This window comes from Anser cygnoides, chromosome 10 (genome assembly GCF_040182565.1).
Source record: "Anser cygnoides isolate HZ-2024a breed goose chromosome 10, Taihu_goose_T2T_genome, whole genome shotgun sequence".
Classification (NCBI taxonomy): Eukaryota; Metazoa; Chordata; class Aves; order Anseriformes; family Anatidae; genus Anser; species Anser cygnoides.
The window spans coordinates 13,887,993-13,914,886 of record NC_089882.1 but is presented as its reverse complement, the minus strand read 5'-3'; the positions used below and the strand labels follow the sequence as shown (position 1 = coordinate 13,914,886).

General features: G+C 53.3%; 1 protein-coding gene across 2 annotated transcripts in view; it reads right to left on the bottom strand.

Annotated features, from left to right (window-relative positions):
* PODXL2 (podocalyxin like 2) overlaps window positions 1-26,562 on the bottom strand; it is a 30,191-nt gene extending 3,629 nt beyond the window's left edge. The window contains exons 1-7 of one of the 2 annotated variants that reach the window (XM_048068815.2): window positions 26,305-26,562; window positions 16,247-16,540; window positions 7,419-8,314; window positions 6,306-6,380; window positions 3,307-3,463; window positions 1,758-1,819; window positions 97-276 (exon numbers count right to left, since the gene is read on the bottom strand). In XM_048068815.2, the coding sequence (XP_047924772.1) occupies window positions 97-276; window positions 1,758-1,819; window positions 3,307-3,463; window positions 6,306-6,380; window positions 7,419-8,314; window positions 16,247-16,540; window positions 26,305-26,350 (1,710 nt within the window). In that variant the 5' untranslated portion in view covers window positions 26,351-26,562. Of the gene's footprint in view, window positions 1-96; window positions 277-1,757; window positions 1,820-3,306; window positions 3,464-6,305; window positions 6,381-7,418; window positions 8,315-16,246; window positions 16,541-23,355; window positions 23,506-26,304 lie in introns of those variants that run through there. The other variant, XM_013184275.3, reaches the window with a different exon arrangement.
* Between the last annotated feature and the right edge of the window lie 332 nt (window positions 26,563-26,894).

Genomic DNA, 26,894 nt, shown 5'->3' with positions numbered 1-26,894 from the left:
CTACATCCAGAAGGTGCACAGGGGAAAACAATCTCCCAGTTTTCCAATCCCAAGGGATAAGAGTCCAGCCACCTTCCCCACCCACCCAGTGCTCACCATGTTCTTCATCTTGGGCAGGCGTCGCTGCCAGCAGTTGTATATGAGCCCCAGCACAATGATGATGGCACAGATGGATCCGATGATCACCAGTACCACGAAGAGCTTTCCATAATCGCTGCGTGTCTGGTTGGGGTGTGACTGACAGCTTGTGGTGGTCGAGTAGTTCTGGATGCCAATCTGGAAGGAAGGAAGGGGCACACTGAAACCCCTGGCCTGAAATCAGGTGGGATCCTGTTCAGACTTTCCAGGGTCTAAGTACAGGACTGTCACTGTGGGCAGAGGAACTAAAAGCCAGGGTTAGGGAGCCAGGATGTTCGCTGTCTTACGTGATGAGAAGGAACACGACTGAATTTAACACCATCTTCCCTGAGAGCTGACAAATCAGCAAATGACAGTAGGCACAACCCTGCCTTGGCTGCCTGCACAAGGCTCACACCATTGCGCGAGACAGGGAGGCTTTTATGGCAGAAACCACCCAAGTTTTAGAGTTCTCTTGGGGTTGTCAGCAAAGCCCAACGCCATTCCCTGTGACTTGGTGCATTCCAAACAGGTTACATGTCAATTCAGTAGCAAGTATGATGGGTGTAAGAAAATATCCTCCTGCCTCTTCCCAAGCTCGTGCTAGCGCAAGGTCAGCGCAATGAGCGGTGTTCCATTATTGATGGAGAGCCAGAGGCAGGCAGTGGAGCTACTGTGGTAGGATGCACGCTTACACAGGGGCACTGTTGCACATAGAAGTCTAACCTTACACCAGCACGAATCCGTCTTTCTGGACAGTTCTAGGTGTTGATACTTCAGTCACACTATTTCCACAGGGTTGGCTTTTAGCACTTTCTCTGGTGTAAGCCAATCAATACCGCACTGAGCACTTAATTTGCTTTGTGTAACTGCACCAGTTTGTTAGGTCAGGGAAAAACCTGGGAGCAGACATCTAGCAAGGTAGTGGCCCAATTCTGCTGCTGAAGTCAGCAGAATTACTCCAGGAATGTTTAAAAAAAAAAAAAAGAGAATCAGTGCCTAAGGGGGAAAGTCAGAGATCACAGGACTGTTTTGTTCTCATCTCTGCTCTCTTCCAAGCTGCCTATGGGTAAAAGTGAATTCGTGAGGACTACTGGCAGCTGGCAGTGGAATTGCCTGCCCTTGTGGAGACAGTTCTTGTCTTCCTCCTAAGGAGTGAAATGCAGACCCTGGGATTGCAGGAGGACTGTGTGAGAACGTGTCACACCTAGTAAATGCACCTCTCCCACCTCCTCCAGCAAAGACTGAGCAAATGGGAGCAGCCAGCATGTGTAAATCAGCTGTGGGGTGAGCAGCAGTGAATCTGGGGCTCTGCAGCACCCACATCACCACAGGCAAGAGTGTGGAAAGTATAAAACCAAGTATCCCAACAAAATGAATTTATGAAAAGCAGCTTCAAAACTAAGCCAGAAAAGCAGGGAGGGAATAACCCACAGCTACTCTCTTACTGGGAGCAGACATTTGATGATCTGGCAACTACCAGAGAGGGCAGAAGGGAGTTTGCCAAGAGTCTGACTCATCAGTGCGCCTGCTGTGGGTTCAACATTCGGTTAGACTGAGATGTGCTCCCAGTTTGCAAGGTACTTATTTTAATTGTATAGCCAGTCTTAAAGGATGGATGCAGGCAGACAGGCTCTCACCTCAGCTAAGCTTCTCTTAACATCTCCCAGTGCCATGAGAACATCTTTTGTAGGGATGACACCTGCAAAGAAGGAGAGGGAGGGATCAGTGCTGCTTTTTCAGCTCACGTTAACTCGGTTAAGATGTACTCAAAATCCCCAACAGGATGAAGGAAGAGGAACACACATTTTTATTCGTTGGCTTTATGTTAGGAGGCCAAAAGAATGCAAGGACCATAACCAAGCTCCTTACGCTCCTTAAAGGAGGAAAAAAAAAAGGCATGAACTGATACAGCAGGCACCTAGGTACCATTCCAACAGCCACAGAAGCTCTCAGGATCTGCGTCTGCTCTGTGAGCAGCAGCATCCGAAGAGTCACGGAGGCAGGTGCCTATGTTGCCCGATCCAGCTGCCCTGCTCTGATCCTGAGCTGCAGCACTTAGGACATTCCCACAGAGCCCCATGCTTACCTACTGCATCCTTTAGCAGGTGCATTTTGCTCTTCAGGGCACTCTGGCAAAGCAGCATCCCTGGCACAACAGCAGAGGCTGCAAGAGGTGTGCTGTAACAGCTCCAGTCCCAGCAGGAAACTGCTTTAGCCAGGGAGTCACCGGCCCACACTGAGCCAGCCCCTCCTGGGACCCTCCTTCCCCAGCAGTTCCTGGGTTGTTCTCCAAGCCAGGCAAGCGTGAGCAGTCCGGGAGGATTTAGAGGCTGAGGCCCATTTCTACATTCACTCGCAAAGCAGCAAAAAGAGGAACTGAACAAAAGCACAACTCTTCAAAGCAGAAAATACTTTGGTTCCTGAGGTTTCTAAACTCAGGGATATGTCCCAGGTTGGCTGTGCTGCTGCTAGATTTTTTTTTCCCTCCAGGAAGGGAGATGTCCTCTCTTAAGGCTTTATTTCAGAAGACCAAATGCTTACCAAAGCCTTTTCATTGGCACATGGTCCAGCCTAAGGGCTTTTTAAGGCATCGATACAGCAAATCGAATTTAAACATTAGCTCTATATTCCTACTACTCTAGGGCATTTTAGAATACTGCTTTTTTCATATTGGCCACAACGTCAACATTAGAGGCCTCTAGAATAAAGCAGAAGCAGTACAGGAGAAGCATGCTCCTACCAGAAGGGGATGAAGGTGTTAAAATTCCCCAGCTCAATTCACCTCTCATTGTAGGTTTTAGTTTCTCCGGGGATAAGTTAAGAAGTGACCTAAGAGCAGGCTGTCGTGTCCTGCCATGGCAGGGGCCTGCTCATGGAGGACAGTGCAGAAGCATGGTGAGGAAGGAGACATGTGAAGGCAATCCAGGGAGGGAGCGAAGCAGGAAGCAAAGTGCAGAAGAGAGCTTGGTGCAAGCAGCGAGGGACAAGCCAGAAGAAAGATGTGAAGAAAAAGGGTCTTAAGTCCTCAGAGCCCACTCTATCCCTCAAGCCCATTTAACGCTGGGAATTGGTGGGATTGAAGGGGACAGGAGAGCAAAAGCTCCTTTCAACACGGCTAAGCACCTCTGTTTGAGAGCCCCCTAAAAACAACCCCATGACAGGAAGACTCCTCCTCCCAGCACTTACCCTGTTCCCCTGCCAGTGTCATTAGCAAGTGCTTTTCGTTCTCATTGGGCTTGCTCAGGGAGATCAGCCAGCGGTCCTGCAGTCCGTCCGTCTGTCTGGAGAAGGCGTCCTCCACCAGCGCCAACAGCTGGGGACCCCTCTCCAGCCGAAACTCCTCCTGCCACGGGAAAGGGACCTCGGTGAGCGCACGGTGGGAAGGGGGCAGGTGTAGCACCGCAGGGCTGGCGTGGCTGTGCGGCCAAAACCCCTGCGCCAGGCACACCGAAAGCCAGCAATGCTAAACCTGGTGCAACGCTCCCAGGACACACCAACCAACCCTCCTGCCGGGCTCCTGCGGCTGCCATACACCCCGCACCACGCCAAATCCGACACGCAGGGACCGTGAAGCACCACCACCACCACGTAAGGCAGGAATCAGCCAGGCTTCTCCCCGCGGCCAGCGCCGGTCAGCGGGCGCAGCTCAGCCTGCCGTGCTCCAGCCATCCCTCGGCGGGCTCCTTCGCCGCTTTTCCCACTCGTGCGTTTCTATTCTTATCTCCGGTTGCCATGTCAACCCGAAGGCCGCACAGATGATTAATAAAATGGAGAGCTCTCGTTGCCATGGCAATCCGAAGCGCTCAGGGCAGGCACAGGCCTGTGCCGAAAAGGGCCTAATTGGAAGAGACACCGCTGGCTGCGGCCTGGCTCACACGGGCCTGCCGGTGCCTCGTCTCGCCAGGCTGCGGGTGCTGCCGGGGAGCCCGGGGCAGCAGTGCGGGGATGCGGCGTGGTGCTGAGCAGCCGTGGCTCCTGCTGCCGGCCTGCAGCTGCATGTGGGGGACACAGGGGAAAAGGGGAGAAGCTTAGCCCAAGAGCAGGGGGACAATGGGCGTGAGATATTTCTCCTCTGCTTTCCCCATGACGTTGTAGAGCGCTGATGGATTCTCCTCTGAACGCACATGAGCCCACGTGGAGGTCACCTCCCAGCGTATACCCAGGTGCCAGTGTCAGGTCAGATCCTGCAGTGCTCTCCTGGGCACAGTTCCCAGGTATACTGAGTGGGAGATGTGCCGAGAGGGACTGAAGCGACTGCCTTGCCCAGAGCCCATTAGGAAGATGGAGCTTCCCAGGAGGAAGTTAAGCTGCCAGCCTAACCCTGCAATACAGACATCGGCCCTGCACCGGGCCAGAGCCTGGCGCCACGGAGAACATTGAAGCTCACGGTGCGACTCTGCAAGGGGCTGGGTGCCCTCCTTGTCCCTCGGCTTCTCAGCGGGACTCAGCACTGCACCAGATCATGGCATCAAAACATAGGAAATATTTGAGAAATCCCCTAGTGCTAATTTAAGCTACAGCACTTGCAGCGCAGGTTCTGCCCCACAGCCCCAGAAATCCCGACAGCGCAGGCCTTGGATGCAGAAACCAGAAAACAAAAGGGGGAGGCAGAGGACAGGTGACCTGCCCAAAGTGAGCAAATTGCCATGGGTAGGAAACAAACTGTGCCAACAGTGGTGGGAAGGAAAAGAGCTTGATTCCAATTTCAGCCATGCAAAGTGGTAATGGGAGACAGGGAATGAAGCAATGTTCATGTTAAATACGTGTGTTGACAAGTGTCCCTTAGAATAAAGGGGAGGAAAGTACAAATCACCCATTGGGAAGTTTTTTGAAACATGAAATCAAGTAGAAAAACAGTTCAGGCCTGCCTATCCCAGGGCACTTCCTTCTTTCAGCATGACAGAACTGAGGATCCAACAGTAAAGGCACAGTTTTGTCAAGGGACATCTCCACGTCTGCTTTTCAGCTCTTGCCCTTCCACTGGTTGAAACAACACAAGACCACAATAAAGAAGCTACCATGTTTTGCAAAATTAATAAGCACTTAAACTCCACAGAGATGGCAGAAAGAGTAATGGTGGATGTGGAGGAAAAAGGAATGGTTTTCAGAGTTGCAATTGTGAACTACAACAGAAACACGACTCTCCAAAGGGCAAACCTGTCTGCCTAAAGTCAGGAGGAATGAGGCGTGACTTTTAATCTGCCTCTACAGCAGTCAGCGCGCTTTGTGGTGTAAATCACCTGCCTTCACTGCCCCCAGATATTTCACCTTGAGCCCCAAGAACACACACCACAAACTCACCACTAGTGGAAACAGGTCAGTGCAGAAGGGTCACCCTGCAGTAACAAAACCACTCCCCTCTGCCCACGGCAGGAGCTGCAACAAGCAGGAGTGCAGACACACAAGGACAGAACGGGGCTCCCTGATGAAATATTTTGGTCTCAGGCTGTCAGGCTCATAACCATTTCTGAGAATTATGAAAGGCACCTTGACCCCAGGCCTTTCACAACTGGTTTTAAAGTGCCTGATAGAAGGCCCAGCAGAGGTGAATGAGCCCTTTTACCAGAGATCCACAAGGGGCTCCGGGCTCATGAATTAACTGCAGCTTTGCGGGGATGGATGGACAGGCAGTGGATTAGCAGAGCACGTCTAGTTAACAGTCCCAGATAACACACAAGGTAACAGGGTGGGAACAAGAGGCATTTAAGGAAGATTTAGAGACAGCTGCTTGATACTGAACCATTCACACTGCAAGTGGGGAATCCTTTTTCCTCTGAGCCATCAGAGGAATGTTCCTATATCCTGGAAGGAAAAGAAGGAAAAAGAAGACAAGGAGGAAGGGTCACACCTCAATCCTGCCACACTGCCTGTAAGCAAGAGGTGCACAGTTAGAAGCTCTCATGTCTCCTGATAAACCAGGTGAACACGCACAAACTAGCAGCCAGGAGTTAGTCAAAATCCAATCTGGAACTGACATGGTCTAGACTGAGTGAAATCCACCCACTCTTTACCCATTTGGGGAACAGGAATATTTCTGTCCTTCTCTCCACAGCCTCTGTAGGGATTTTGAGAATTAGTGCTTTTAAAATGTTTTGTAGTGAAAGCACACAGCAAGAGCTGCGCCTGCCTCCACATCTCTCAGCACTATTCCTCCCATGCCAGCAAATCTCCGTGGACTGACTTACACAGTCAATGTTATCCGACATATTCAGGATGATGTAGTTTTTCCCCGCAAGGTTGCTCCAGTCTTTGCAGATCACCTGGAAAGACAAGACGTAAAGACAGCTGGGTTTGTATAGCAAATGCAGCTCTTCTGCTGAAAGCACGGGGTACACACGGGGCTGTGCCATACCCCAGAGAAGTGCTTCTCAGAGGAAGGATCTGTACTCTCTTCGCACTACAGAGGATTCACCCTTCCATTTGTAATGCGGGACACTGGCTGCTTTCATTTCAGTGCTAGCACATGCAGCACAAGGCTACTGCGCCAGCTTCCCACAGCCCAGCTTACCTTCCCCTCATATCTAGAGTCTAGGATGAGTTGAGAACTCAATGCAAAGCTTTCTAGCCTGCAGCCTTATTCTATATGTGACCAACTCTTACCACAAAACCTAACCAGGAGCCCATGGGGAGCTTAAACTGGTGAGAGAGGGCAGTTCTTTGCAGCCTGGGCAGGAAGCACAAAAAGACTGTCACTCACTCAGGGTCCCAAGTACTTTGGGGCAGAAAGAAAAATTAAAAGCTTTCCCTGGTACTTTTTCCACCAATCTGCTCGTCCTGCCTTTACCAGCTGCCAGCTTGCTGGATTCAGGAGCTGTACTTCACCTCACGCCTCCTCACCCACGGGCTCTCCTAGACTAACATCCTCACAGATCGCTCTGCCCTGCTCCACCTGCTCTGCATCTGGTGACCGCATCAGGCAGCGGCAACAAAAATAGCACTTCCTTCTCACTCCCTTTCCAGAAATCCTTGGGGCCGTTTTTGTCCTGACACTTCCAATAATGAAGTCTGAGAAAACAAGGAGCTCTCGCTGCCACGTGTGCCCCAGAGGGAAGGTGTTTATTAGAAGCAGGATTTTTCACGAGGGAAGATGTGAGGGGGGCAGGGCTTTCCCCAAGCACCACAGGTACCTTAAGAAGTGCTGTGAAAAACCCTCCAAAATTCAGTTTGGGCTGAGTTGGACGAGCAGGAAAAGCTACTTCCACCAGTCAGACTTAGGGGGCTGGTAAGGTTAAGGGGTTGAGCACCCTGCCAAATATCTCCAGTACAACCCCCCATCCGCTGCCCCCTCCCAGCGCTACCTGTGCTGAATTCCAGGGCATTTCTGTCGGCAGCACGGCCATGCGGGCGTCCCCAGCCTGCGGCGACAGGCTCCCCTCTGCTGTCACAGCCTCTGTGGCCGACTCGGTGTCATTCCAGACAGGATCCTGCACGGGCTCCTCAGCCCTGTCCCACGGAGCCGCAGAGGAAGCGGGGTGCTGCTCACCACCAGAATGAGTCTGGGCATCTGTGGAGCTGCCGCCAGGAGCGGGTGTCCAAACAGGCGTTTCTGCTGGCTGCTCAAGTTCAGTTAGCGCTGTGGGCTCCAGCATCTCCCACCCCACCGTTGTCTCCAAGAACTCCTCTCGGGCTGAATGTTCTTCCCCACCAGCCTCCACCGTGGGCTCTGCAAGCTCTGCTCTTGCGGTAGTCACGGTCTGCTCAGAATACGCTCCCCCGACAGCCCACGTGTCTCCGTCTGTCACCTCAAAGGGCTCTTCCAAAATACCAGGAGACCTTGCAGCAGCAGTAGAAGAAACAGAAGACACTGGCAGAAGACTCGGCCCCATGCTGCTCCCAAGGTCTAAGCCAGCAGGAGCAGAGTCCTCTTCTTGCCCTCCCACAGCTGCCTCAGTCACAACACCTGGGCGGGCAGAGGCTGTGGAAAACACGACGGAGAACAAGGACTCCTCTTGGCCCGCTGGTTCAGAAGATGTAACCTCTGGCCCAGAGGTCTGAAGGCTCTCCACTCCTCCTCTTGAGTGATCTATAGGGAGCAGCCCCTCCTCTTCCTCCAGCGTGCTGGAGAAAGGTGTGTGCAAGTCAGGCTCTACAAATTCTGCCGGCGGATGGACAGTAGCTGCTTCCCAGTTGTCTTTTACCTGCGTCCCATTCCCTTTCAGCAGGGCCTTCTGAGAGGCAGCAGGAAAGCTGTAGTCTAAAAAGAGATCCAAGAGACTTCATGTCACATCCTAAGTACCTGCGAACTCCGAACAACAGAGAACTGCCCCCACTGCACGTGGCTAGCCACATATGGGATCAAACGGCAGGGATTCTTTAAGAGCAGAGAGCCTGCCACTGAAGAGAACAGTCCCACCCGGTAAGCGCAGCGTACTGGTAAATGCACTGTATGCTCCTGGACTTACCCAGCTCCCTGCCCCATCCCAGCGAACCCGCTTTCCCTAGGGAAAATTCGTACCTTCATTCTCCTCACTCCTTTCTGCCCTGAAGGTGTTTTCACAGACCTGCTAGCCACGAGGGCTGCAAATAGCAGCTCTGACACCTCGCATTCTGTCAGGTGAGGTTAGGAGTGTTAGGAATCAGGCTGGGACCTAGGGATTCATTCTGCATGGGTTTTAGAAAGAGCTGTCAGATACGAGCTGAATGGGAAATACTAGGGAAGGGAACGACAGCACAGCAAACCCCATCCTTCTCCCTGGCATGCCGAGGTTACACCGCCAAACCCTGAATCAACCTGGGCACCTCTGAAATGCAGAACTTGAGTTTGTATAAGGCTTCACAAAAGAAAAGTCATCCCACAGACATCTGCATCATGAGATTCCCATGTCATTAAGGAGCAGTTTTGCTGCAGGGATACAGAAGTCAGAAACAGGAGCTGAATACAACTCCCCTCCCTCCAACTTCAGCCCTGAGTTGTTCCGTGGCTCTCACCACAAACACAAGGGATACTGCTCGACAAATGTAGATGCTGAAGGAGAAGAAACACCTCACAAAGGTAAGGTTAAAGCCGGCAGTGGAAGCCCAAGGACGAGTGGTTGCAGAATAAGGAGAGTACCCATAAGATCAGACACACTAAGCTGGAAGTCAGAAGAGTCCCCGCAGCCACAAATCAGCCTATCTGCCTTGAGAAACTGTCTGTATCCAAGTAGCTCCGTTTCTGCAGTTTGCTTCCCAATCACCTCCCTTTCTCCCCAAGACAAGCACAGCGTATATTCTGAGAAACAAAGGAAGAGGATCCCTGTGCTGGTCTTGCCAAAGGCCTTTACCGACAGCCAGGCATCCCAGCGCCTGCAGGCCAGGGTCACTGCCGTGCTGGACAGATGCTGGTTAACGGCAGGCATGGCCCCAGAGCACAGGATTGAGGACATCAGGTCGGGACCCTCTGCAGACAGATGGTGAAGGTTTAGTGCCTCTCGCAGGGCTCTGCTGCTGCAGGGACACTCAGGGTTTGCACGGAAAACCCCGGCCTCAGCAGGAACCCTGCCCGCCCTGATGTGCTGTGGGCGAAGTGAGCGAGATGCTGGTTTCGTCCTCTAAAACAAGGCCCTGTCAGATGAGGCATAATTTTAAGGGATCAGTGATCCAGTGTGCCATCTCCCTTGCCTAAAGACATTCGCGGCTATTCTCGACTCCTCTGCACCTCCTCCCAGCGGGAAGAGAGCATGAACTGGCAGATGGGCACAGAATAAAAACAAACAGGGCAAAAGCAGCGTGAGGTTTGCCCCACAGGAGCTGGAAACACTCCTAGCCTGTCAGCTGGCCCCTGACGCTACGGATTCGACCTTTCCTTAAGGTGCTGTCACAGATCAGCTGGCTCCTGAGAGGGGAAGCCCTGCGTGGTGCAGCCGTGCTGCCCTTTCACAAACAAGAGCTACGGGAGCCCGAAGTCCTGCTGCCTCTGCCACCTCTGCGGGGTGATGGAAGCCCAGGAGAACCGATTCCACTCTCCAGCAGGCTTCTGTCTCACAAGACAGCTGAAAACTGAAACCCCAACTGCTTCTCCGGGGCAACAAATCAGCGAGGTGGAAGCAGACACAGGAGCCCTCACACCCACTACTGATTGATTTAACATTCCCACTTGCCACCAGCCTTTCCACTGTCCTGCGTGCTAAGCTAGGAGCATCTCCCTCCTGTCTGGTTCAGTAATTCCACTGATTATAACCTTAACTCCTCTCACATCTTGCAAAGACCGTTAGTAGCTGCTCGCCTTGCAGTCAAGGCAAGAGGCAGAACTCAGAGATTCGCGTGGAGAACACGGGAACTTGAGGTGTTTTGGCCAGAGCTGTACTGCTGCGTGCTCCTCAAAACAAGCTGCTCCCCACATAACTCAGTTCCCAAAGGGCTTCAATCACCTTCCAAGCTCAGAGGTCTGAGGATGGCAATGAAATCCTTCCTTCCAGGCTTTGAGCTAGACACTTAGCTGGCCAGTCCCATACCAACCAGCTCGGCCGGAGGTCCATGAGAAACAGCAACCGTGGAACAGAGGCCGGACAGCCTCGGGTGACCTGTGCTCCTGCTGCAGGAGTGGGGCAGGTTCTTCTGTTGAAGGAGACAGGTATTACGGAGCTGGCTGCAGTGCCAGACTTGTCAGATCTGCTGCTTTATCACCTCATCAAATTGAAGAAAGGAAACAGAAGGCTGCCAAGCAGCCAAGCAGGGGTGTCCGGGAAGGGAGCAGGTAGTAACCATGCTTTCCCACCGCGGTCTGCTCTGTAAGCCTCCTGCTGAGATCAGCACTAGGTTGGAGCACAAGAGGAACTTGTGGCCACATGCGGAGATGGCGCATGCCACACACCCCTACAAACCACGAACAAAAGCAGCCAAGCCACAGTGGACCAGCCCTCTCCCAGAGGGAGGGAGCTCAGGACCACGGGACTCTCAGCATCTTCAGCCCCAGAGTCCAGCAGGGATGGCCCAGAAGAGCGCAGCAGGCAGCCCCACCTCCGTGTCACATCCTCTCCCAGCGTCCCTGCCTCACCAGCCCCTTGGGAGCCCGTCTCACCAATATGAAATTCCACACCTCCACCTCACCTCCCGGCCACCGCAGCCCCCTTCGTGCTTTCTACCATAGCAGGATTACATTGCAGCATCCAGCTGCCTTCCTCCCCCCCAGACCTCCCAGTTTTTCCCCTTCCAGGCCCTCCAGCAACGACCCCCAGGATCACCGCTTCCCACAGAAGCCATCTCGCACAGCCCCCCTGCCCTCTGCAGCTCCCAGCAGACCCGGGGCCGGGCCGCACAGATTCATTTCCTTTGCCTGGGGAGATGACTTGCCCTGGGAGAGGCGAACATGAGCTCCGAACCTCCGCGAAGCCACCATTTAGGTGGCGCCCCGCTTCCCCTGAAATCGATACCAAAACTTCCCCTGACACCAGATGGGCCAGGGCCTGGCTCTTTGCCAGAGCCCGATTCCCCAGCCAGACATTTAATTCATTACACTTCTGCTTCTCCTTCATTCAGAAGAGCCGGGCTCTGTTATTGCCCCGCGAGGTTCCCTAACCTGTATTTGCCACATTAACTGTTTAAAGCAACTGAGACAGCTCAGAAAAAGGGTGAGCCTCATCGTTTTTAGTGCGCATAACCTGACCATAAGGTCTTTATTGGATTAAACGGGAAGATCACGTTAACCAGAGATTGAATTACTGATAACTAGACGGCACTGTAATAAAGACAAGGACATTCCTGGGCTTCCATCACAACACAGCTCGAAGCACAAGGTGCATTTTACCTGCTGCTTCCTACGCAGCTGGTTCTGCGGTGGTACCTGCTTGCTGTTTTACCGTACAGAGCAGCCAGGCTTCTTGCAAAAATGCATGCTACATCTGACTGGAATTGCAGGGGGATCTCAAGGAAGCAAAATGCAATTACTGGTAGCGGAGCTGAAACAGTTGGGGTTACTATCCTTATCTTCCAGAAGAGGTGGGAGAAGTTACTGTCTGCCACTCCAAGACAAGTCTGAAGAAATCACAGCTAAAAGAGAGACCCAGGGTAGCAAAGTGGTTACCTCTCATTATGCTTGGAAGTTGCTTCAGGTGGAGGCTGGGTACTTTAAAGCACTACAGCTCTTCCCAAAGAGACCCACACCTCTTTTCTGCTCCGTGCCTGATCTGCAGTAAGGCTGGAATAAGCCACCCTCCCCTGAACATGGAGTCGCTGAGGGATAGCTGCACCAAAATAACATTGTGCACAGAGAAACCCTGTTAGCCACAGGTCAGCCTTCGCAAGCAATGCCTTGGTCGAGACAGCTCGTCCCTGGGCAGATCACCTAGCGTGTCAGCATACGTTAAACCAGGGCATAAACAGGAGGCATCTTGGGAGCGGAGCTCAGGCAGGGGGCTGCTCAGTGCTAAGCTTCTTATGTAGACAGTCTTTACCAGGTGCTTCATTTCATTAAGGCTTTGTTGAAGATGGTATTAACAACTGCAGCTTTGCTGTCAGTCTGGATGAAGAGGCAGCAGATTTCAGTAAGGCTGGGAGAGACTGGGATCTCTCTGGCCAGAGGCACATAATTCATCACGGAAAGAAGTGGATCTCACTATCAGAGAAGAGTTGAGAGTGGAAAGAGATTTTATCCCTTTAGCTGGTTGGAAAACTTATTTTTCTTTGGATACAGTGCTTCTAACTTGTTTGTCCTGCTATTCCTTATCCTAGCTCTCATGGAAATCCCTTCTACTAATTACTATGAATAATTAAAAGATTACCTTTTTTTTCCTCCTCCGAAGTGCCACATGCCACCCTGGTGAATCACCAGCCCGTAAGACTGTATTTGATAGCTCCCAGCACAGTCACACCACAGGCTTCAAATGCACAACCAGGAACTAGAAGTGCTGGCTCTGGCCGTAAGGAAGGGAGCCTGCTGCCAGCCCACCGCCAGGCTGCGAGGCGTGGTGAGTTTTTGGGAGGCCACGCTTCCCACCAATTAATAATTAGGCTGTCAAATTCTAGAGCCTTCATTGGAAGCAGAATGTGTGGGGCACGGTGTTGTGATTGAGAACGCAAAGCGGGGAGCACCCCAGGACGGATGTGACACCACACAATGCCTTGACGAGAAATCAGGGACTGGAAGGAACCTGTAGTCCTGATGGCTCCTATCTTCTACCCCTAAGCCAGAAGAGATGTTGCATTTTTTTCCCCAGAAATCCAACATGATAGTAGAAAACACTACGGATGGAAGCCTCCAGGCAAAACAAGATGGAAAAGGCGGAAAGGAAGGCAAGAAAAACCTGAGGCAAGGTCCACTATATCTTCAGGGTTGATCTGTGACTTGGGGCAAGTAGATACCAAAGGCGAAGTAAAGCAGGCAAACCCAAGCTACAACCTGAGCAGCTTCTGGGTTCGTTGGAAGCCTGAGGGCACTGGGATGCAGAAGTGGCAGGTTCACAGCTCCCCTGACCTGCCTTTTGGCTGAAGTACCAGTCATCCACTGCTTTTTTCCATAACGATATGGCATCCATTTTCCCAACAGACCTAATTCTGTCTTTTCCAGATGCACCTCTACTGGGTAGCAGCTGTACAAGAAGAGCAAAGCCAAGAGGTACCGGTGGGTTAGCACACGTGCACGTGTGCACTTCTGTGTATGCTCTGACAGAAAGAGACAAATCTCAGGGTCCTTCCACGGGCTGGTGTTCACTGATGTCAATATAGATTTACTGTTCCGTAGCATAAATCAGCAAAAGCATGTTATTCAAGAGAATCAGAGCCTCAGGCTGAGCTGTGCTCTGCCAGTGGGAGTTCGTTCTCACTTTCTAATGGACTAACAGGTGGCTGTAGATGCCACATGTTTTCCAGAAATATTTTTAAAGGATGTTCGAGTGCACTTTAAAAAAAAGAGCAGCAGCTGCAGATTGTTATTACTTTTTATCTCTCTCAGCCTCAAAGTCACACAAAGGCAGAGCAGTCTCCCCACACAGACTTCAGAAGGACAGAAAAAAGGAGAGATGACTAATATTGTTTTGAAATCTCAGTAGATCTGGCCTATCTGCAACAAGACCACCACTTCCAGGCCCAGTATCTTTACAGCAAACAGGGAAGGAAGCCAGCGCTCCACGTCTCCTTTCAGGGTAGTAAATTTTCTCTCTCCAGTAGTACAACAATCCTGTTTTGTGCCTTGATTGATACAGGGTCTCAAATCTGTGCCTGGGGCAGATAGATCAGCTATGCCAGGCTACACTTCACTGCCATTCAGAAAGAAATCCTACTTAAGGAGAACTTATAGTATACACTTTTTTTTTTTAATAGCAGCTGTTTGAAACTGTTTAATGGATTTAAAGGTTGAAAATAACCTAACAGATGTCATTACACAGCTCCACAAGGTATCACATGGCATCTGTCACACATGCAGAACATAAGAGCCATTGGTTATGTGTCTCTCTCATGCACAGGCTTTGCATGACAGGAGAAGGCTGCCCAATTTAGGGATGCTATTACAATATCCTTTATAGTAAAATGACACACAGCAGGTTTCTAATTAAATTTTAAGTAGAAATGTGCTCCCAGCTCCTGAATAATTCAAACTGTTCTATTAACCAAGGTTCTGAAATGCCACTGAGACATGAGCTGTGGACATAGCAATGGCCAGGGGAAAAAAAAACAGCGCTTGGACGCAGTGAAGCGCTGGGCAGTGGATCGGGCAGGGTACGTGTAAAGGACAGCTGAAAGAACACATCTGTTCGTGTAGGAAAGCACTGCAGGCGAGAACGGAAGGAGAGACGAGCATGTTCTGCATACAAATGGGGCGAGGCACGTGCAAGAGGCAAGGCTGGGTTTGGTACCCAGCGCGTCTCGCTCTCAATGCACAAGCACATGCTGTTCTCCAAGTCACGTCCAGATCTGGGAGTACATGCAGGTGCCTGCTGGCACACCAATAAAAGCGCCGCTGAGCACGCTGCCAGCTCGTGAGAGCGGCTAAGCCAGAGCGTGTCCCAAGGATGCACTGGTGGGAACATCCCCCGCGAGCATCGCTGCAGAGGAAGCATCTGCACAGCTTCCCCACGGCCAGGCCTGCAAGTGCCCTGGGGCTGCATGAGCGCGTGGCATGGGAGCGTGGCTGGATGAGTTTAAGGGCAACGTAAGTGAGCAAAGGGCTTCAGAGACCTACGTGGGGATCGCCCTTGTCCTCCAGAGCACGGCCTGGGCCCCAGCGGGCGGCCCGAGGCACAGCGCTGCCAGTCGGCATGCTGCAGCAGACCTCAGCCCTGGGGGAGCACAGCTCTTTTTAAGGTCAGAAACGGGTGTGAAGATAAAGCTAAAACAAGACTTGTGCCTTCTAACTCCAGGCCTGAGTCAGACCTGCTGGGAGGGAGGCAGCGACACTGGATAAGGGAGGAGGGATAAGGCTGAAGGCCTGGCCCCTGGGTAACGTTTAATACACGCCCCACAAGACACTTAAGAGCGGGAGTATGTGAAATAATCTCCTAAGCTACTGGAAACCCTGCAGAGACTCCTCCTCCTTCCTCCCATCCCTCGCCAAGAACACCTCAAAGCCAATAAGGGATTCAGAGGGGAGACCACTGAGGGGACCAACGCTCAAAAACATCCACGGAGGAAAGCAAGCAGAAACACTAGCAAAGCTCAGCGTGGCCTTGGGCTCCCCAGGGAGCAGGCAGGACAGCAATGGGGCAGCTGACCAGGGGAAAAAACCCGTTGTCTTTCATCAGGCCAAATCCCTGCTGAAGTCACAAGGTGAGGAAACCAGAATTTGGCCCAGGGGATCCAGCTGCGAGTCAAACCCTAAGATGGCCTTGATACCTTTAGATCGTAACTAATTGATGGCAATGGAAAGAAGAAAGAAAAGAGAATAAAAGGGAGAAGGAGTGAAAGAGAAAGAAGGGCATGAGGCAAATGGGAAAATAGGTGGATGTGATGCTTTCCCCCCCCCCCCCCCCCAGCTCAGGGAACCTCACAGCAGCTCAGGAATAAAGGCTCAGCTGTAACTTGATTTCTAAAGCCTGTGCTTGCTCAGGGTTCACTGGGGACACATCAGGCACTGAGGTGAGAAAATAGAGCTGACGTTTAATCTCAACCCTCTTAGCAAGAGTTGTGTCAAAGCAGGAAAACAGATCCCTGCATCCCTTCGCCTCCCCAGAGCCCTGGTGGAGAGGAGAGGAAGAACAAGGTAAAAATAGCCCACCTGTTGCTTGTCCCATGTCCAAGCTGGAGTCGTTGAGCTCTCCCCCATCTTCCCAGAAGTACTGTGGGGGCTGTAAGATCTTGGACTCTTCGTTCTCCTCGCTGGCAAAGCCTGATCCCGGGGCAGCATGCAGAGAGCCAGGGATGAGATCAGGCTCCACGGCCTCGGGGCTGGATTGCTCGTGGGAATTCATGGCCTCCAGATGGGACATCATGGCAAACTCCAGCAGGGAGGTTGAAGTGAGGCCATCAGTGGTCGATTCCTCCGAGGAGGCAAGGCAGAGGCACAAAGTTCCTGTATAGAGACAACAAACCCACATCAGAGAGGACTGGCAAGCAGCAGGCTAGTCTCCAGACAACCTGCTCCTGCCAAAACCAACCTGCCTTGGGGTAACCTGCCCCGCACACGGGCTGCACTCAGCTGACGAGGAAAATCCGGCTATCTGGGGAAACATTCACAACCAGACAGAGGAGCATTCACATCCCCGAGGAGCCGGTGCCAAGCACCCGCTCAGCCCTGGGCACTTCCCTTCAATGGGGCAGTGATGGGGCAGCTTTTCGGGGGCTTTCTGCCTCCCTGAAAGGACAAGGTGCCTCATGAGTCACCCGTCCTGGAGAGGAGGTGGAACGGCTCATACTTACAGCATAAAACCCCGGCTCTGCGGAGTCAACGTCGGTTTTCTATTCCACTGTCACCCAGCCAAGGCTTCACCCCAGTGTTCCCGATACACAGCTGTATTATATACAGGGGGATTGATTTAAACCAAAATTATTTAAATCATCAATATTAATCATGTTTTAAATCAGAAGGCTGGAAATCTATTTTTAAGCCATTGATTTGAACTTCATTTTGCATTCGCATCTTTAGTTTTTGCACAGACAGGCTGACTGTCACAGGTAAGAATTAAGGCAAACTAACAGCAAACACTACCTAATGCTGAGCAGGGATGCAGGTGGCATTTTACACTTTTGTTTAAACAATTATATACTTGGTATTTCCATTTTACATATTAGAAAGTTTGACTGACACTCCTTGATTCCTAGATGAGCCTTTAATTGTGATTTGTGTCAAGGTACATTCACATGCATATTGAACTTCAATCAAAATGCAGGAAAACAGCATCTGGAACGTGGCTTTATTCAACCGAGAAATACCACGACAAGCACGGGGACATAAAGAAAAAATACATCTACCAAACCACGCTTTGCATTTAAAACATTTTTCTTAAGCAAGCGAAGTAACTAATTTGGGTGAACTGAGGGCTTCCTAGCCCTCTGTTCTTCAGCGCATTAAAACGAGATCTCATCCTCTCACAGCTGATTTTTATTTGGAGATTAGAAGAAAAAAAAGACAAGTTTTCCTGCTTTCTCAGCTCATATTCAGTTTTTTTCAATTTTTAATGAACTAGTCACTGAACTGAACTAATTGAATAAGCTGAAATGAAGACTAATTTGGTATCTTTCTTTGATAACTTATTTTCTAGACTGGAGAAGTGCAGCAGATCTACTCCATCTGGAGTTCAGAAAAATATCAGATACGGTGCCCCACACTGAGTTACAAGAGAAGCAAGAAAAGACAGTGATTAGTTGAAAAACTGTAAGGCAACTGTAACGCATGGGCTATAGGAAAACTGACAGGGGCTTGTGCTGGAGGGAGGCTGTTAGGAGAAATCCTCAAGGTCTGTCCTTGGACCTGGTGTTGTTTAACATTTTCCTAAGTGACCTTGGCACAAAAAATCAGGAACAAGATAATGAAATTAGCCAAGGAAACAAAGCTAGGAGACGTCCTCACTACAAAGGAAGACTGTAGATAAAGCCAGGTGATCCCAAGGATGGAAATAACAGAAATATTATGAAAAGGGACGCTGCAAAGTGGTAAGTCACCACCTTGGGAACTAGCACCAAACATTCTCTGATATAAGATAGGAAACCATCCGTTAGAAACTTCTTAAGAGAAGCTCCTGTATTAGAAATGTCTCTGAGATATCACTGGAATGCACATGTGAAAACGCTTGCAAAGTCCTGAAGCATTAGAAACAGAGATTTTACAAAGCACTGCTGAGACATCACCTGGATGCTGCACGCAGATTTGGGTACACGTGGCCTGGAATGATTCAGGCAGAGCTGAATCTGCCTTCAGGCAAGGGCACAGACTGGGCGACCTCCCAAGGTTCCTTCCCACCACCACGTCCAGAAGGACAAATTCAAATCAATGCAAGTGCCAAGATGAGTTACGGCTGGCCCTCGTGCTTTCACTGAAAATATTGGCTTCTTAGCACAGAAAAATGTTTGGGAGTTGCTGCTCGCTTGCCAGGCTGGTTACCAGCCCTGCCCTGGGAAGGCTGGAAGCCCAGAAATGCACTTCTCAAGCCTTGTGCGTGCTCCGAGCTTCTCCGCCTACCTCTGCTCTTCTCTGAACCGAGCAAAACCCAGTATTGGTTATTCTTTCCCATAGACACTTGAGTCAGGCTTCTGCACTCCTCAGTCTCGATTGTTTTGTTCTATTGATCCAAGGCAAGACTGGCTGAGGCCAGCGCAGCGGCAAAAAGCAAATGGCAAAAGAGCACCGGAGGGGAAGGAGGCTGCTGCAGCATCACGGAGCCAACCAAGGCACCCCTGGGGACGGGCCAGCTCCCTGGGAGCCACACACAGTGAAATGCACAGCTGGAAATGAGAAATTGCACACCTCTCGTGCAGGAGTGTGTTGGTCCAGAGAGACCCGGCCTGCTGTCGTGCCGCCGACTGAGTGGTGCTCACCAGGCTCCGAAGCGCCGCTGCCCAGACCGGGCATCCCCAGCCTGCCACAAGAGAACTGGAGTGTCTGCAGCAGTAACGGGGTACTGCTGAGCCCCGAACGGCCCAGCCGGGGACAGCCCTTGTCTTGAGGAGCTTACTGCTTGAGGAAACATGACAGAGAGCAGCAAGGGGCGGAAAGGGAGCGTTATTCTCCAATTATCCAGAAAAGGGGAGCAGAAGGATGGGGAAAGACTACAGCAGAGGTCCAAGGACATGTGGAAAATGTGGCGTAGTTGGGAGTAAAACCGCCTGGATCCTACTTATGCACAGCCCAGGTCCCCCTGCCAGCTAGGCAAAGCCTCAACACACAGCTCTGCGCCAGCTCCAGGCATGGCTCAAGCTTCTCAGCTCCACACCGAGCCACACACCGTTTGTGCTGCCTCCAAGCCCCAGCCCAGCCCAACAGCCCTACAACAGACATCTCGTGGCAGATGAACCTGGGCAGCCAGGGAGCTAATCCCACCCCTGCAGGAAGCTCAGGTCCTGGGACTTCGTTTACCCTCATTTAACTCTGAAGTGTTTACCCAGTTAAAACCCCTTAAGCTGCATTATCTTGCTTACTGGGATGCTCTGCTCTCCTCAGCCCAAGATAAAACTGCACCGCCTCATCCCTAAGAGGGAGGCATTAATAGACACGGCCCGAGACAGGCAGGTTTCTCCGGGAGTGGATGTGGGGTAGGACACCAGCCTGGGGCCTGACCCACGGGCACAGGGTGCAGAGGTCGGCCTGGGGGAACTGCCTGCGCCAGCCCCAGCCCAGGTATCACAAGGCACCTTCTCCAGACAGCATCCTGACACCAACTCATACCTTTTGCAGCAGCACCAACCCAAAGTCTTGGGGTGCCGAACGCAGATTTGTCACTTCCCCCCCCCTCTCTTCCAAGCATCTGATAAAGGAGCTCGATGCAGCTGTCAACTCTGAGGCAAAGAAAGAATCAAAGCACGAGCTGAGCTGGGCGGCCGGGGAGCACAGCTGAGAAATCCAACCCAAGGAGTCAGCAGCTAGCCATTGTCCTCCTAGGATGGGGAACAGGGATCAGGCGACTTCCATTAGCCATCAGTCTCCAGTCTGGTATTTTAAAAGGCATATCAAACGGTAGGAGAAAAGAAACGCGAATAAAACCCTGCGACTGGAGATGGGAGGGAGCAGGGAACGGAGCCAGGGCTCGCCAGCTGCTTCAATGGGGCGTTTGTCTCTCGTTTCTATTTTTGCGGCACCTCTGCGTAACCTGGAGGAGACGAGGCTCTGCATGCTAAAGAGGGCAGCCAGCCTTCGGGGAAACAGCAGGGATGTGAGCACGGGAGGCAACACCAGCCCCAGCTCACAGAGCGCAGGGAAAGTGGGAGAGGTAAGCGGCGCGGGGAGAGGGAACAAAGGCAGAGAGCGTGCAGCAGGAACAGCGCGGGAGCTCTCGCTCTGGCTGCGAACTCTCGAGCTCTCCAGCTGGCAGCACCCACAAACGTGACACGTGGAGGGAACACCGACCTTGCTGAAGAGGCTTCACCTCCACGAGGAGCGGAATGGGGCAGTTTCAACAACAGGGAGCAATAGTGTTACCTTGCCACAGCCGCTGGAGAAGCGCCAGCCTGGAGGATACGCACGTGAAACGAGTTTGCTGGTCGCTGATCCCACTGGTGCCTCAGAAAATGGCTTCAGCTCACAGCAGTGAAGCTTGCTCTGCTCAGCTCAGCAGAGGATGCGACAAAAGAGCCCGAAAAGGCAGATGGAGGAGTTTTGCTCAATAGCAAGGAAAAAAAATAAAAACAATCTGAGAAAAGAACATCTGCCGCCTATCTCCCGAACTGCTGGGAATAAAAGGAGTTTCATGTTTGTGCTCAACCCTAGGAGAACCCCAAAGCGTTTTCTACGTTAGCCAACCAAGAACCACGTTGTCCCTTTGCCACAAAGCAAGCCACCTCTCCACGGGATGGGGCAGCTGCTTAAAAGCTCCCAACCGGCCTATGGAACAGGACTAGCAGGGAAAGAGGAAATAAGTCACTTCTGGATCCAGCTGAAATGAGAGGAGGGACTTGGGGACGTGAAATGGAATCTGGCTAGGACTGTGTCAAACGGCCTTTAAAATTTTCTTGCTTTTTAATTAACAACGAGCAAACCTCAGTTTTCTCTCCAAGGAAATAACACAAACATCCTATAAGGTGTCATCACGTTGGCTCGACCTACAGAGGGGTTGCGTGCCCTTTAGTTTGCCCATCTCCCCAGCGCTATCAGCTGGTTTTACCTCTCCTTCTCCAGTGCTGGGACTGTGACACACCGCCAGGAAGGCAGGATCAGCCCTGGCTGAGGGGAAGAACATTAGCCTGGAGCACATGCTCTGACTTTCTTGGCTCTCACCACCGACTAGCAGAGCCTGTACAATACCACCCAGGCGGGTGTACAACGGGTACCAGGGAGGGAGGCCAGGGCACCTCGGTGTGGCCAACGTGGCAGCCCCAACGACGTCCATCTGGCCCTGCTACCGTTGACCTTCCTTTCAGGCTCAGCCCGGACCCCGGAGTTATCCAACAACGTTATTTCCTAGGAGCACTGGGTCAGGAATGGGTCATTCGCCGATAATCGGGTAGGACAGGAACACAATGACCAGATGAGGGAAGCATCTGCCACGGATCTGCCCTCCCCCAGACCACCGCCTGCAAAAGCTGGGGAGCAAGGCCCGAGGGCAGGGAGGAGAGAGGCCCCGGGCAGAGCTGCCAACGCAGAAACGCTCACAAAACATAACAAAACACGACGCTGATTTAAATAACAAAAAAAAAAATAATCCCAGCTGCAGACAGGAGGAAGAGGAGAAGCGTAATGCTGTTCAGCTGAGGGCTGTCCCAGCTGATTCCCCCACTCTCACCTGAAGTTGGGCTCTCAGCAGGGTGCAAACAGGAGAGCCATTTAACAGCCAAGTCATTCTGGTGCTAATTCAGTTACAGCCTGGAGCACTGCCCCTCTCCCAGCCCGGCCCTGCTGCTGCTCCCCCAGTGCCCCGGACCTCTCACACATCCAGCCAGGTCCCTAATCCGAGAGCGTGTCTAATTAGGACTTCAGAAAACAAGATCAGACTGCCATCCTCCTCCCGTACTGTCAGCAAGCAGGTCCCTCACTGGGTGTCCCTCGAAGCCATCCACCATCCCACGGCCCTGGTACGTTTTGCAAAGCAATGGGAGAAGTAACGCGGGGAGCACGTACAGGCCCCGCACGAACTGAGGAGAAGGCGACGAGGCACAGCTGGAGGCCCTTGCAATGGGGCAACTCTTTAGAAGGAGATCCTAAAGCACCCCGTAGTTGTGCCAGCATCTCAAAGCTTTTAGAGATCTTAACAGCTAATATAACCAGGGAGCTCGAACACGGGGAGCAGGGCGTGCAAGTTGCACACACCGAGCAGGCACCACCTCGCCACAACAGACCGCACGCGTTTGCTCCCCTGACACCTCAGCGGAGAACACCTCCAGCAGGCAGCGCAGGTACCACGATGGGAGGAGGCCAGGAACGCCAGGACGGGCACCTGCTTTTGCAGCCAGCTGCAGACGTGCCCTCCAGCAGCGGACATGCACCGAGGTCTGACCTGCAGGGCTGCCGGACCCTCGGCCCGCTCTGAGCAGAGCCAGTCTCCCAGCAGACTCCACAGAACCAGGCCGCAGCAGCTCAGGCGAGCCCCTCTCCCCCCTTCCATCAGCCATTCATGCCGGGAGTCACAACCGTGCCTGGTTTCAGCCTCGCAGACTGTTTCCCTTCGCTCCCTCCCCGGATCGTCTCGTAGCCTTCACACCTCCCTCCTCTGCTGCTGCCGCGTCTGCTCCTCCGCGCTTCTCGCTATCGACCGCGGCGGGTCCCTGCTCGGGGGGAGACGCAGCCCCCGGGGAAACAGCGCCAGGTAGGCAGTTGCGCCCAGCACAAGTGAATTTACCTCTCTCGGTTACCTTTCCTAAGCATCCTCAAAGCAGCCCGCAAGCCCCAGGGGTTAACAGACCACAGGATGAAAGCAACTGATCTGGGGAAAAAAAAACAACAAACAAAGCAAAACAAAAACAACACCGCCCACGGATTCCTTTGCCCAAAACATTTCAACTGCCTGCCAGAAAGTCACCTCGCCAGGCCTTTGCTCCCACTACTCGCTCTGTCTGGGCTGCACGCCCCGGTCCTGTTTCCAGCACACCGAGTAAAGGTGCACGGCTGCCCTGCCTGCAAACCTCCCTGCCCGGGCAGGACAAGCGCTGCTGCAGAAGGCAGGACAGACATCCCTCCAGACACGGCCCCAGCGGAGCAGAAGCCTTTGACACCGGCTCAGCCCAAAGGACTTTACGACTCACCGGGCACAACCCTGAGCACAGAACGCGCATCCAGATCCCGGGAGGCACAACGGGGCTCGGCACGGGGACGGCGGGGTCCGATGGGAGCGCCAGCAGGGCGCGTCTTCCTCGCCAGCATCCCTGGCCCTCTGAGCAAACCAAGGCACGTGTTTGCTCTGCCTCTGTGCGACTCTGCCCGGGCTGCGCTCGTGTGGCTGACAAATAGCCTCTCTCCATTCTTTCGGGATTACGTGTTTCAATAGCCGGCGAGGACTGGAAGCAAGTTCACCCGACTGCCAGCTGTGGGCCGCAACGCACCTTCCCCGCAGCCCCTCTCACCGCGGCCCGGCTGCCTTTGTGTCTCCTGCTCACTTATTTACCCACAAAATGCCGGAGCGTCTTCCCACGCTGAGCAGAGGGGAAAAAAAAAAAAAACTTTTGTGTGCTCTGATCTGCAGCTTGTCGCCTGCAGCTTCCCCTTGAGGGCTTAATGTAGTTATTTCTACCCCTGATGCCTATAATTAAATGAACATTTCCTTATGGCACTGAAGAGGCCAAGGAAAAATTGACTACAGGGAATTTTCATCCATCCTGATTTATACTCCCTCAGCTCCGGCTGTTCACACACTGCTAACAAGGAATCTTCTAAGCAGGCAGAAGGGAAAAAAATAATAAATAGCCCACATGCAGACAAGCACCTGGGGAGACAATGAGAGGGAAAAGACCGCTTCCCTGCCCTCTCCCCTGCTTTTAACCACATCATTTTCCTACTTGCAAAAGCAAAGGGGCTCAGATACCCAAGAGCCTGGAGAGATGTTTCCATGCTCTGCCAGCAGACCTACACACTGCTCAGCCTGCTCCGGGGACCCCGATGTGGGGCATGTTTAGCCTGTCCCGAGGGTCTGCAGAAGCTCCCGACCCCAGGAGGCAGCTGCAAGCACGCCTTTCCCTCAGCATCAGGGATGCAGACCCTGCAGCTCTCGGCTTTTAACCATGCCTGTCTTGTGGGACTGGAGGAGCGAAGCCACAACGCACTGAATTATGCCAGGCTGGAACAGCTCCTTAACCACTGAGCAAAGCTGCTAACCAAAATGGGCTCAATTTAGAAATTCTCAGCAGTCTTTGTCTCTAATTCTGACCTTCCAGCTAGGTAGGAAAACAGGTCTCCAGAGATGCCTGGCCATCCAAGTCCAGCCACCACAACACACCAGGATTACCAGTTTCACTAGATGAGGAACTGAGCTGCCCCTCTGGGCCACCCCTCGTCTCCCATCCCTCCGCCTCTCTCTGCTAGGACAGCAGAGAGGATCACAGGGAAATCCAAGGACCCAAATCCTCTGTATCATCACCAGCTGGACAGCAACGCTAGAAAGTTTCCAGCAGTCTGTGCAGAAGAGGAAACACCCTCCCTCAGCACAGCAGCATCAGCTGTAGACCTTTTGGGTGCCAGATTTTAAAACCACCACGAGGTCCCTGTCCATTCCCCGCAGAGCAAATGCAGCTTTCAAGCGTGGGGATGGGGCCAGCCTGCGCTGGCAGAATGGTGGGATAGGAATACGGCTGCTCCTAACCATGCTCATTGCCCTGCTCCATGGAGGAGGCGGAGGTCTGGCAGAATTTGGGGCACAGGTTTCCCAATGAGATGCGGCTAAAGGACTTCTGCAAGCTGTGCCCGAGGTTTTCCCTAGCGTGGACAGCCTGCCTCGAGGGAAACACGGAGCTGGCTCCCAGCTCAGCTCAGGAAAGGCTTAGTGCTTCTGTGCCACGGAGTATTGGCACAGAACCCCAACAGGTTTTTTGATCCATTTTGCTCTTTAAGCTCACTATTGTTTCCAAACCTAAAAGGCTTTATCCCTTCTCTTTAGGGAGCTCCAGACCACAGGGGCAAGGCGCTGTACATACAGCTCAGGGACAGAGAGACTCCACAGAGCTTCCAGATGACACATTCCCCCACGAACATTTTCAGGAGCTTGGGGTAATAAGACAGACATGCCAGGGGGCTGGATGTCACCGTATCACAGCTCGGTCGTGCTGGAAGACAGCGACTGGTTGGGAAACCAGCCCTTCCCTCCCTGCCAGGATGACTCAAGACAAAGACTCCCCCACACTTTAGATGTCCCCGTTCCGAACTCCTGTTTCTCAGCTTCGCTCTGACCAGATTTTGGTACAAAAGAGACGGTGGCAGGGAGGGCGAGCGCAATCGCAGCCTCATGAGTCTTGGGGAGGGGAGCCCTTTGTTGGGAAATTTCCCCAGATTATTTAAAAATAGGAGCAAAGCCCTCGCAACTATTCCGAGTACAATTATTCTTGCACTTAATTGCCTCTCCCTGGCACCCTACCTCTCCTCCAAATTTCAAGGGGAGGCTCTTGGAGGGGGGAACGCGGAGCAATTTGTGGTTCCCCCTTCCTTTGTGGCAGTTTTGTGGTAGTTGGTAAAATTACCACGACGCCAGAAGAAGCCATAAACACAAGAGAGCGCTTTGGGGGCAGCCCTGGCGTAGCAAGGTCCTCCGTGGCGGGCAGCTCACCCCATTCCGGGCGACGTCCGTCCTCACAGCATCGCGAGGGCAGTCGGGACTGGCCATGGCGTGCAGGGTCCCCACCGGGGACCCCGTCATCATTGCTGGAGACCCTGGGCGAGCAAAACCCACGGGCACCCCACAACCGGGGGGCAACCAGCCACCACCCCTTGGGGTGCTGGTGCTCAGGGGGAGCTCGGTACCCAAGGAGACCTGCGGGGACCCAACAGCGGGTCCCGGTTCTTGGGGTAAGCGGGGTGCTGGGGACCTGCCACCCGCAGAGGTGCCGGTGCCCCGGGGGCAGGGATGGATGACCCCCGGTGCTCAGGGCGCTCCGCTACCCGGGGACGGCACCGGAGGGATGGAAGGGATGGAAGCGGGGAGGGGGTCCCGGTGCCTGCCCCCACCCTCCCGCTGGGATGGCGGCGCACCCCCTCCAGCCCTCACTCACCGGCGGCCAGCAGCAGCAGCGCCGGGGCCCGGTGCAACGGCTGCATGGCGGCGGCCGCTGCCCTGCCGCGCCGCCTCTTCACGGGGAGCGGGGCCGCCCCGCCGCCCGCCGGGCTCTGCCCCTCGCCGCCGCGCCCGGCCCGGCGCCGCCTCCTCCCGCCGCTACGGGGGCGGGGAGACGGGGAGGGGGCGTCCGGAGCCCCCCCCCCCCCCCCGGGGGCTGAGGGGGGCCGTGGAGGCGGCGCGGAGCCGGTGCTCGGTGCCCGCCGAGCCGCCCCCCCCCGCCCCCCGCCTCTCCCCAAGCCGGCTGCAGGGCCCCGGCCCCCCGCGCCTCCGTGTGGCGGCGGTGGGTGGTGAGAGCCGGGAGGGCCGCGGGTGCCCGGCAGGCGCCGAGGGAATGGGGTTCCTCAGCGGGAACCCCACGGGGACGGTCCCAGACCGTGGGCCCTTTGAACCCCGGGGTGGAAAAGCCCGCAGAGTGATATCTTGCTTCACACCTTGTTTCACCAGTGAGCCACAGAGCCACGCACTGTGTGTGTACCCGCTTCGCTCCATGAGGAAAGATTTCTCCCCCAGGGCAACTTCATTTCT